General features: G+C 40.1%; 1 protein-coding gene and 1 pseudogene across 1 annotated transcript; one reads left to right on the top strand and one right to left on the bottom strand.

Moving 5' to 3' along the window:
• Positions 1–2,998: 2,998 nt before the first annotated feature.
• Positions 2,999–3,937, top strand: LOC103719973 (dirigent protein 22-like). The gene has a single exon (XM_008809465.4). The coding sequence runs from the start codon at positions 3,138–3,140 to the stop codon at positions 3,711–3,713; it is 576 nt and encodes a 191-aa protein (XP_008807687.2). The 5' UTR covers positions 2,999–3,137; the 3' UTR covers positions 3,714–3,937.
• Positions 3,938–9,026: 5,089 nt separating this feature from the next.
• Positions 9,027–10,130, bottom strand: LOC103719965 (annotated as a pseudogene).
• Between the last annotated feature and the right edge of the window lie 1,968 nt (positions 10,131–12,098).

Raw genomic sequence — 12,098 nt, 5'->3', positions numbered from 1 at the left:
TATCAAAAATTCTAACACCGTCTGCAACTGGCGGTGCACTTAGCACTTCATATAATAAAGTCTGCTCCACAAATACACCCTTTTTTTTTCATGACAGTCCCATTAAAATTGAACTTGAGGAAATAGAAGGGTGATGGTGTTGCTGAATTGATATATAATTGCTCGAGTTTAAAGATAATAGAAAACAAAAAAAAGGGTAAAATAAAACTGGTACTATTCAACCAAGGAATAACAAGGATGGTAGCACTCCCAAAGCTGCGGCTTCTCCTCTCTCTCGCTCCCAGTAATGTGGAAGATGTACGCAGAGCCCCACGCAGTGCACGCGCGTTTAAGCCAAGTCAGGTTCTACTTTAATCTTTTCTAGGTGACCCATTTTCTACTCGTTTTGGGTCCCAATTATTGTGGACGAAGAGTAGCAGGGACCACTAACAAATGCAAAAGAATAATGTGGGAGATCCGTGGGCATGTGTTTAGTTCCATATCAATTATTTGCCCAAAAGATCTTGGGTATTTATACATGTCTATAAAATCTAAAAAATACCTTCGAGCTAACTATTTTGGATGAAATCATAGGTTGTTACAAATAGTATCAGAGTAAATCCAGCCTATAACTCATGTGGACTAGGGAACATTGCAGCAAAGGCTCATTGAGGCTGACCATCGGCCGATCGTAATGCTTGTAATTAGATTTAAATGGATTTAAACTTTTAACCTGATGCTATTTTGGGTGAGGTCTTAAGCTGTTACATAATGCCATGGTAACTCAGAAAAACCACCCAAAAAATTCACTCAACTGTCTCTCCCACCATTCACATTCTTCTTTGCTTCCATTATTTTGCCACAATTCACGGCGCAAATACAAAAACAGCACACCAGCTGAATGATTTTGCTAGTTACATTTTTTAGTTATGAAAGCATGTGTCAATGGCTCAGCTGTTTTCTCTTATGAGACGAACCACATGGAAATTCTATGATACAGAAGGAAAGATGAGAAAGTCCTCCTCCTTAATTTAACATATTGCTTGGCTAATCAAATATAAAAAAAAATACAGAATTCTATAACTTTTGGGTAATTAACTTCAGCAATTTGAATGATCTAGTAGATTTTTGCATTAGCCATACCTAGCAAGAGCCATAACTCAGGAGAGAGTCGTATCTTGGAGCACTTTGGATTTGTATGGTTGATAGGGCTGTAATCACTTCCTTTCCTTCTTAAAAAAAATTATAAAGACTATTTTGTAAGCAAAAAATTATCAAGTTTTATTTAGAGCATAATTTCATGATATTTTGAAAACTAAAAAAATATAGTATGCTGGACATATGTGTTGGATTTTTAAAGTTTCAAACTACTTTGTTCCGACAAGGAAATCGTTATTATGATTTTTGTTTTGATAAGATGAATGATAAACATTCCTATTGGATGCCATCAATTCTGAGACATCAAGCCTAGTATTCAATATTGACCTATTATTGGGTCCAAAAACTGAAATGAGGAACATGTCAGATGATGACCTCTAAAGGAACTCACAAATGATGGTAAATTCACTACTAACTCTTGTTACAATTTCATCAACAGCTGCAGGATTTTCTTCCCCTACTACAATGTGAATATACATTGTCAGGTCCGGAGTGAATATATTTTTTGAATTTTTGTCAGAAAATCTTCTTCATTGGCTTCGGTCTTATACAAAAACTCTTCAGTGTTTTTAGCTCTGGGGAAATCTGTGCACCGAGGTTACTTGACAGCTATAGATTGCTATTGAACCACTTGTTACCCTTGATGCAGACTGAAAGGAGCAGGCTACCCTCTGCCCTCCTATTCTTCTCATGCCTTAACTCTGTATATATCTACAAGCTTTGTCTTCTTTTATTACCATCTCAATAAATCTGGGGAAAGCAATTCACTTCCTCCATTACCCTTCAGAAAAAAGACAAACCTTTAAACCATTTTACTATGGAAGGACTCCGATTCTTGCTCCATACTTATATTCGTTGGGCAACCAAGTCATGTCGATCGACTTTCTCAGGAAAGCTAGCTTTGTCTAGAATTTAAGCTTTCGAAAGGTAGCTGAGTGGGCCATGTACGAAATGCTGATATGCCTAAAGGATCTAATTTAGGCTTGATTTAAGTATAAGAATTCATACCATCAGAAAATCTTCCAAGTTAATGGCAAAATGCTGTCTCCATTGTCTTCCTAAGAAGTCATGTATTATTGGTGCAAAATAGGCCTATACTTGATCCTCCAGAGCTCCAAAGACTATGGCTCTCAATCAGATTAATTGGTTTCATACAAGGAAAGATTAACTTAAAAGTTCAGACTTGATTTATGACCAGATTACCAATTTGAGACCCATCTTACCTAATACCAAGTCAAAAGTATACTTCTTGACATTTTTTTTAAAAAAAATTCAGTGTTTTTTTATTCTTATTTTAGCCGGTAGTTAATAGAAGTGAGCCTTCTATGCCAACCACTCCAAAAATGTCCTGTGGGTAAAAAAAAAAAAAAAAGCTGCCTAGAGTACTCTACTATTTTTTATTTTATTTTATTTTATTTTTGGATATGGCCGTATTTGAAGGGTACGAAATATTTATTTTAGAGAAAAAAACAATCGAAGTGTTACTTGCATTCCCAACTCCCAAGCCATGCCCTTTTTTTTTTTTTTTTTTTTTTTTTTTTTTTTTTTTTTTTTTTTTGGTAAAAACGGCTACTCATATCATATAGATCGGACGTGAGTACAGCCCTCCAAATCACGGGAAAGCAAAAAATACAACTGTGAAGGGACGTCTGCATCAGACGTCCATAAAAAGACACCTGAGTGCCAAGCCATGCCCTTCCTCAGGTAAAGATCATGGGGAAAGTTTCACCCCAACCAAACCAGGCGCTTTTAAATAGACAAAATAACGGGAAGCAGACCCATTAAATAAAATTTTCCTCCACCAGTCCCCACCCCCACCTGACGCCTGACGGTCCCCATAAATAACCACCAAGGGCTCAGACACATACACTCATCACACCAAAACCCAAACTCCCATCCCATTCTCACCATTCTCTCTCTCTCTCTCTCTCTCTCTCTCTCTCTCTCTCTCTCTCTGTGTGTGTGTGTGTGTGTGTGTGTGTGTGTGTGTGAAGGTTCTCATGGGCAAACTCTTTTCGATCGCCATTCTTCTTCTCTTATTCAGCACCATCACTCCCTCCTCAGCCAAGGATGGAGAACACTACAGTTTCCTCCAGAGTCAAAAGCCGGCGACGCCGCCGGTGCGCCAGAAGCTGAGCCACCTGCGGCTATTCTTGCACGACGTCGTGAGCGGGCCGGATCCGAGCACCGTCAGGGTGGCCCAGGCGGCCTCGGCCAACAAGTCGGCGACCTCGTTCGGCACGTTGGTCATGATCGACGACGCGCTGACCGTTGGCCCTGAGGCCACTTCAAAGCTAGTGGGCCGGGCCCAGGGTTTCTATTGTTTCGCGTCCAAGGAGGAGGCGGGCCTGCTGATGTCCATGAACTTTGCCTTCACCGACGGCAAGTACAATGGTAGCACGGTTACCATATTGGGCCGGTATACGGCATTGTCGAAGGTGAGGGAGATGCCGGTGATCGGGGGAAGTGGGCTTTTTCGGTTGGCCCAGGGTTATGCCCAGGCCCGGACGCACACCTTCAATCTTAAGACTGGTGATGCTGTGGTGGAGTACAATGTTTTCGTCATGCACTACTGATTTAGAGGTTGGTTTTCTGATTTAGTTTGTGTCCTCTCAATGGCGTTGGTTGCAAGGTGATCTTCATGATGTGGTTTTGGTTTTGGCTCTTTTCTTTTTCATTCAATGGATGTCATTGTCGGTGTCCCCTGGCTCTACTCAATGCTACAGGCCATGGAGAGTGGAATCATTGCTCAGAAAAATAAAAAGTTGGAACGAGAGCAAAGTAATCGTAAAATTCTTTACATGTGGACAGCTTTTTCAAACCTACTACTTTTTTTTTGGGGTCAAATCCTGCTACTTTTTTCCCCAAACCTACTTTAGGTAGCAACCGCTATATCATTATTAGGGCTGTTATAGCTTGCATAGGAGGGTTCGCATAAAAGTAGTAGTACTTGCGGTAGGCTCCTGTTCTGCTTCTTTTTTTTTTTTTTCGTGAGGGTGAAATCTAGTTTGCCAATGTTTCGATTCAAGGGGGTGCGTGCCTGAAAGGCTAGAACATATGTTCGGTCCTCTCTATTTTGGGAAATATAATTTTAGATCATTGGTTGTCCTTTGGGTAGATGATTAGTACTATTTTTTCTACGAACTAGATAGATTTTGGATACTTATATATTATTAAGAAATTCAAATAACATATCCTAGCTAAATTTATTAGATGAAACCTTATGTTGCTGCAAACGGGCTATCAGAACCTACAAATAATGTTGCTTTCGGTAGCAACATATGTGATTGGAGAGAGGCCAATGCATCTCTTGTGGGACGGGCTCATTAAGGGTAGGTGAGAGCAAGAGGGACCAGTGATACCTCCAGATTTCGGTCATGGCAGTCTCCAAGAGCACCCACAACAAAGCTACAAAAGCTGATTACCTCTTACAACTCCATAATCCCAGAGTAGGTGGTCCGAGTGGTCTCCTGGAACGTCGTGGCCTTTCCAAATTGGTTCATATGTTTGCAGTTAAAACGAATCTCTTAAAAATCTATTCATGCGTCGGTGCGAAAATCCGTACCTTAACAAAACCTCCAAGTATTAACCACATTTTAAGAAAGAGAATCTAGACAAAAAATGTTTCATATAGACTTGAATAAGACTACCAATAATGAAGCAAGAGGAAACAAATTTTTATGATACAACGGCAAACCATACCATACTCATATGAGTGCACTTGTAAGAGTCAAAACCAAAAGTCGATGAAGGGGTGAGGGAGCAGCGTCCGTGCCCTCCCAACAAAATTCTTCTGAGTGGTGCGCCGCATAGGAGGCAACACTGTTTGCCTTCCGATAGATATGGGTAGCTCGGAATGCCATCAGCCCACTCACAATCTTACATATATCCAACAAAGCAGATGCCTATCCGAACGTCTGTGCCTATCAACACTCTTCTGAATCCAATCAATCACCATGGCCGCATCGCCCTCAAGCTGAATACAAGTCGCTCCTAGGATCCATTTGGCAAAGACAATGTCCTCCCATGCAGCTCTCAGCTCTGCACCATTGACTGATTCATCGAAGACATGCCGGCCACAATGAGCTTAGACTCATGATCCCTGATCACAAAGCCCACTCTACCTCTATCCCACTCATGATCCCAGTCTTTTGCTTCAGTATTCGTAGTCCTCTCACGGAGGTTTGGGCTTACACAGTCTGTAAGAATCAAGCCAACTGGGCCTGACTTAGACCAGTCGGCAGGCCCAACCGCCGCGGCCGCTAGACGGTTGTAACTGACGAACGGCCGGTCGTTACCCTCCCTCTCTGCGGCTTAAAAAACCCTCGATTCCACTCCACCTCCATCCATCTTCTCATTCCTCCTCCATCTTCCTCCCTTCTCCTGCTTGAGCTGACTGTGCCCTCGCTTGTGCCGCCGGGGTCGAGGTGCAACGCCTCATCGGAGCAAGGTAAGGCCTTCCATACCCTTCGCATTTCCTTCTCTTGTCTCCCCCTCCTTCCGATCGATCGACAATGGCTGGAATCCGGCAAAGGGCCGCCGGAATAAGGAAAAAGAAGAAGAAGAAGAAAAAGAAGAAGAAGAAGAGAAGGGGGGAGAGCATATCCGGTGGTTCCACCCTACCGCCCGCAGGCCCTCGGCCGCGCCACCGTCGGGCTAGAGGCCACCTTCCCCTTCTCTGTCTTAGGTGGGGTGGGCTCTCGCCCTTCCCCCTCCAGTTTCACGGGGAAGAAAAGAGGGGAGGGCGATGAAGGAGAAGAAAAGAAGAACAAAAAGAAGAAGAAAAGAGGAAGAAGAAAAGAGAAAAGGAGAAAAAAAAAAAGGGAGGGAGAGAGAGAAATGTCCATCCATGGTGCAAGCATTCTCTCTTTACTAGATTTGTATATCCAAATCCGACTTACCCAATCAGAACTTGAAGCCTGCTCAAATCCATTTCGAATTATTTTTTAAAAAAAAGGTAAATAGCAAGTAATTTATTTTAAACAGTTTTGTGCAGCGGAGTTATCCAACTGAATCTAGAGATCTTTGGAAGAACAGAGGTAAATAACTTTGGCATAAATTTTATAATTTTAAATTATTGATTAATTTTTAGTAAGAAAAATTATGAATTATATTTGACATGATTGATCTTGCATTTTTTTAAAAATTTAAACCCAAGCATACGGTTGAAAATAATCCATATTTTTGGTCAAATAGCATCTTTACTGAATACTTTGTTGTAAATGATCTACATATGATTTATAAAAATTGCATGAAAATGATATATGTGACATAATTAGAATGCTTAATGATAAATGACTTATGATTATGTAAAATTTCATATATGGCATGATTAGTTAAAGTTTTGCGATGTCATTTCACATTTTCAACCTACTTATTAAGGTATGATTTATGAAATATTTTATAAGCTCTCAGATAGCTATGACTGCCTCTAGAAATGGAGGCCAATCAACACCCTAGAGCTAGCATCTAAAGAAGATGGTCCTCAGCCAATAGGTTAAAGTTAGTAATGAATGTGAACTATAATCTTGTCGATTATGAAAACGGCCATATCATGGGTTATAGTAAACCGTATCACGAATATCTATGAGCAAGGTTTTGAACTATAATATGGCTAAATGGTATAAGAATAATTTATGCATTTATTTGTAAAATGAACTTGAAGCTTGTTTGTGGAAAATAAATGATTTATGCATGCATGAGTTCCTTTATGACTTGTTTTAATATATGTGTTATGAATGCTTATTTTGGATTGTCTGTTATTTTCTTTAAATGATACATTGACATGGAAAAACCCATGCTTGATCTGGTAAGATGGTGCATGGTTACTTACTGAACTCCAAAGCTCATCTGTCTCTTTATATTTTTTTTTAAGATAAATAAAGTTGCTAGGAGTGGAAAAGAATAAATGAATGAAGGTTGAAAAAATAAAGCTTGAAGCATAGTTACAAGCTGTCATAGAAGTAGCGATGACTATAAGTTTGGGTTTTAGTCTTCAATATTCAAATATTTGATTTAGATGCAAGTTGGACAAATTTTATCATGTTATATGAAAGAATATTGTTATTATGGGCTTTGTGTTATTGTGGGCAACACCCTACAGTCGGTGAGCGGCCAATGGCTGGAAGTCAAGGAGAGTCTGATTCCCCTATTTTTGGGTCTTTTTTGGATTTCCTCACCGATCAGCCACCACCGCTGGCTGCCACTACCGCCGAACTGTTGCAGTCACCGTCATCAGCCACCCCTCTTTTCTTTGTTGTTGCTATGGGAGAAGAAAGAAGAAAAGAACAAGGGAAGAAAAAGAAGAGAAGAGGATGAGAGAGAGAAAGAGAGCTATCCTCTCTCATTTTCTCTCTCTTCTCTACTTTCTCTTTCCACTTTCTCTCTCTGCCTTCCCTCTCCTCTCTCCACTTTCTCTCTACCTTCTCTTTCCTCTCTCCACTTTCTCTCTCCACCTTCTCTCTTCTCTCTACTTTCTCTCTCTAGAATGTCCAAGGAACCCAGTATCGGATCCTGTTGACTTGATCTACGAACCCGAGTTAACCTTGTAAAGGGCATAGTTCTGCTCTGGTGCCCGGGCTACCTACTGGACTGATCATCCTAGCTCTATTGAATGTCCTTAAAACCTTCATTGATGAACCATGTTGGCTAATTTAAGCCTTGATCGAGTTTATACCCTATGATTTGTTGATCGAGTCGCTCGGGCCTAAACCATCCGGAACCATCGAACACTGTCACTCGACCAACTCTCTCTCTCCTTTCTTATTTATTTCAAATAGAAATTAATCTCGCTTTTAATGTTGTTAATTGGGTTGACTGAATCACCTAGTGAAATTTGACGGCTTAAGGCGAAACAGGTAAGTAAATCTTATACTTCTTATTAGTTTTTAAACTGTAAGTAGATCTTGTACTTTTTATAATCATGTTGTTTCATGCATAAAATCTGCTTGTGAAAATATCACATTTTTTTAAAAATTTTGGATCAGCATTTGTATCATGAAAATTATGCTTTATTAGGAAATAAAGTTTCATTAATATTTTAATAAAAATAGCTCTGTTATGAATCTGATCATGTCATTTAGTATTTTTCACTTTTTTATGTGTATGTTTTAAGAAAAAAATAAGTATTTTATCATATAATCTGATCATGAATTTCAATCGACGCCTTGGAGCTAACATCCAACGAAAATGGCCTTCTGCTAATGGATTAAAGTTGGTGACAAATATGAACTATAAAATATTGTCGATTACGAAGACAACCCTGTTACAGGTTATAGTGACCATAGCACAAATATCTGTGAGCAATATTTTGAATTTTGTGATAGGGTTACATGACATGAAAAACGATTTACGAAATTATTGATGAAAGATGGATGATTTGTTCATGCATGAGATTTGCTATATAACCTATTTTTAATATACTATGTTATAAAATGATTATTTTGGAATACCTGTTATTTTTCTTTAATGATGCATTGGCATGAAAAACTTATGCTTGATCTAGTAAGGTAGTGAAAGGTTTACTCATTGAGCTGTCGCTCGTATACCTTTATTTTTATTTTTCTCTCGCTAGGTGAATAGGATCAGTAAGGACAGAAGATGGTCTAGACGTGGAGTTGGTGCTAGCACGCTTGACAATTTTGTAGAAAAATTTTAGTATTTTAAATTGACTACAAATTTATAGTTAATGATTTTCTGAATATTAAGGATTATAGGCTTAGTATTTATGTTTGGATTTAGAAGCTTTGAATTAATATTGGTTTTTATTTAATAAATAATGAAATTGGATTCATATTTATTCTATTATATTTGAGATGGATTTGAAAACTAAATGAAACATTTGGCTTCGTGTTATCGTGGGCCGTACTCTTCGATAGTATGGCCACATCACGCACGGAATCTGGCCGGGGCGTGACAAATCTTTCTATGAATTCCTCATCATCTGGATCATTTGGCCACGGGGTGTAATTCAGTAGCATCCGGACTCGGTGGAGACGCCCTTGTGAACCAGGTAGGTCTCACACGGCCACCAATGCTTCGTCTTTTGTTTCACTGCTCAGCGACAACTGACAAGCCGTCCATGCAAGCAAAAAGGCGGTACCGTCCGAGGGATAAAACAAACTGTTATGTTATGAATCTAATCTGACTGAAGGTAACTCCCACAAAGACACAGTGAAAAGGAGCCTCAGCATCTACCGAGGAAGAAAAGTATCAAATAAAGACACCGGTCTGCTTAAAGATCAACACTCAAAAATGAAAAGAAGAAGACCTACAGCTAATTATTTCTTCAAGCGGCACTTCAACTATTAAGTTCAGTTCAGTAGTGCAGCACGTAAGCATTGTACTCAACAATGGCATCCCCCGTGTTGGGATCCAACCAGTGGGTTTGGGCCTGAGCATAGCCCCGGGCGAATCGGAACAGCCCGCTCCCTCCGACCACCGGCATCTCCCGTACCCGGTGAAGCACCGGGTTCCGTCCGAGCACGGTGAGCACGCTGCCGTTGTACTTCCCCTCTGGGAACACGAAGTTCATGACCATGAGCTGGGCCGCAAATGAATACATCCCCTAAGCCCGGCCCACGGGTTTCGAAGTCGGCTCCGGCCCCTCCGTCAGCAAATCATCCATCATGACGATCTTGCCGAAGCTCGATGGAAAAGGCATGACTGGATCGGTGACCGGCACCGCCGCCGCCTTGCGGGCGCTCACTACGTCATGGAAGAAGAAGTGGAGGTGGCTTACCTTCCGCCTTAGCTTCATGTGGGCTGGTTTGGAGAAATGGGCCTCGGTTTTTGCATCAGTTAGGCCGCAAGTGGGGAGGAAGAGGGATGGGAGGAGCATGCCAAAAGAAGAGATGAAATGCTTGTGGTGATGGTACCCATTTTTTCTGCCAACGCGTGGAGGGCATGGAATTAAGCTAAGATGGAAGCTATATTTATAGAGGAAAACGATGGTGGCAAAGACAAATGAAGTGCAATAATAAGTGTAGTAAATTCGGGACACAAACAAATTGGCTCACCTTGTGTAGGCTTATGTGACAGGGATTGGATTCACTGGAACTTGCTGTTTTCTTTTAAATATAGGCTCCTGGTCTAATGCTCTCAAACAATGCTGGAGTTAGCTCTTGGAAACACCGTTGCCTTTATTTATTCCATTCAGAGGTCTCAAGTCTGCTAAACGGGGACAACGGGATACAATTAATTCACCGGGAGTAAAGAAACCTACATCGTGGACTCTCGTCAATGCTAGTATTCTACTAATTATCAGAATCATGCACAAATTCATCTATTATAATATGTATGATATTAAATATTATAATGTGGCCATCCTCTATCGCCACGATCTTCTCGTTGGTTTAATAGAGTGACTAGAATTTATATATAACTTTGCTTAACTACCCCGCTTTGAAGGTCTCTCGTGCGGGGAATTCTTCTCTTGACTTTTGCTTAAATGAGGAAGAGCGTGTTCACGAAAGAACTTTGAAAAGCAGCACGATAGCAGGAGGAGGTGGAGCACTCGCTTCTGTGCGACATGCGACGGATGTTACGGGAGTATCAGGCCATCCAGGTCAGGCATGTCCTTCGAGGGGCGAACCAAGCTGCTGACTGGATGGCCTCGTTTGCTGCTCACCACTCGGGAGAGTTTTTTTGGACTCAGCAATTCTCATTCCTTTTCTTTGTGTAGACTTTTTGCTTCTGATGTAGCAGGTTGTGCTCATGTTAGAGCAGTATGAGCTGCCGATGCGCAAAAAAAAAAAAAAAAAGCAGCACGATGAAATCAGAGAGAGAGAGAGAGAGAGAATTGGACGGTTGAGAATGTTTGGGAGCAGCCTCCCCACCCTCCCTTACGGCATTTTTATTACTTTAGGATCATACACATGATAAAATGTTCTAATGATCATGTTTGGTGCATCACATTGATGTTACCACCTTATAAAGTTATCCAAGTGGTAGAACAAAATTAATATTCTGTCGGTACATATACGCGCATGGAAATAGATGCATAAGTTGAATATGCATAGTCCTACCTTGTCTTTTTTTATTATTATTTTCTTGGGTGAAATCATTACATGGTGGAATAAGGCCGTTTGGGAATTCAAAGGAGTCATCATACATGTAATAGTTCGTGTTAATTATATGTCCAAAGGTTAAATATCTTGAGTAGCAAACTTTGGCACCCGAAGGCAGGGCTTGCTTTGAAAGGCAAGTATAACCAAGCATTCTAGAATTGATTCAAACACAACTCTAAGTGATATAGAGGAGACCTCTTTTCTTTTATGATGAGGTACTGTGAGAATCCATGCGGATATGTATTTAGTCTCACGCCGGTTATTCGCCGAAGAAATTTTGGATATTTATACACACCATAGAACAAAATTTAGTCTCACTGGTTGATTAGTCGACCACTTTTTTTGGTAATCGAATGATTTAAATTAATTGAGCATAAATACATTCATGAAAATTAGAAAATAAAATATTGCAAAACTGAATAGGAAGATTTACTGAAGAAATCTATAATGTAGATTCCATTTAATTTGCCACATAAGATGCCATCCTATCAACTGCATTATTAGCTTTTCTATAAATATGTGAAATCTTGATTGATAGCAGTGAATTGCCCATCGCCAACAATCCAGTGGATAAAGTCTTTGTTGGTGAGAAGTGGATCAGAAAGATATCTAATAATTGTTATAGAGTCTTGCTCGAAATAAATCTGTGAAACTCTTCATGTATAAATAGCATCCAAAATGGCACCTTCTTTTCATCACGGTCCTATTAAAATTGATCTCGAGAAAATAGGAGGGTGATGGTGTTGCTGAATTGATGTATAATTGCTTGAGTTTAAAGATAATAGAAAACAAAAACAAAAGGTAAAATAAAAACTGGTACTATTCAACCAAAGAATAACAAGGATGGTAGCACTCACAAAGCTGTGGCTTCTCCTCTCTCGCTCCCAGTAATGT

This window comes from Phoenix dactylifera, chromosome 10, assembly GCF_009389715.1.
Source record: "Phoenix dactylifera cultivar Barhee BC4 chromosome 10, palm_55x_up_171113_PBpolish2nd_filt_p, whole genome shotgun sequence".
Taxonomy (NCBI): Eukaryota; Viridiplantae; Streptophyta; class Magnoliopsida; order Arecales; family Arecaceae; genus Phoenix; species Phoenix dactylifera.
The sequence above is the reverse complement of the archived record's forward strand: the minus strand, read 5'-3'. Positions and strand labels throughout refer to the sequence as shown.

Bases quoted from the DNA above. Each gene is read 5' to 3' on its own strand.
- LOC103719973 (XM_008809465.4), top strand. From the start codon at position 3,138: ATGGGCAAACTCTTTTCGATCGCCATTCTTCTTCTCTTATTCAGCACC.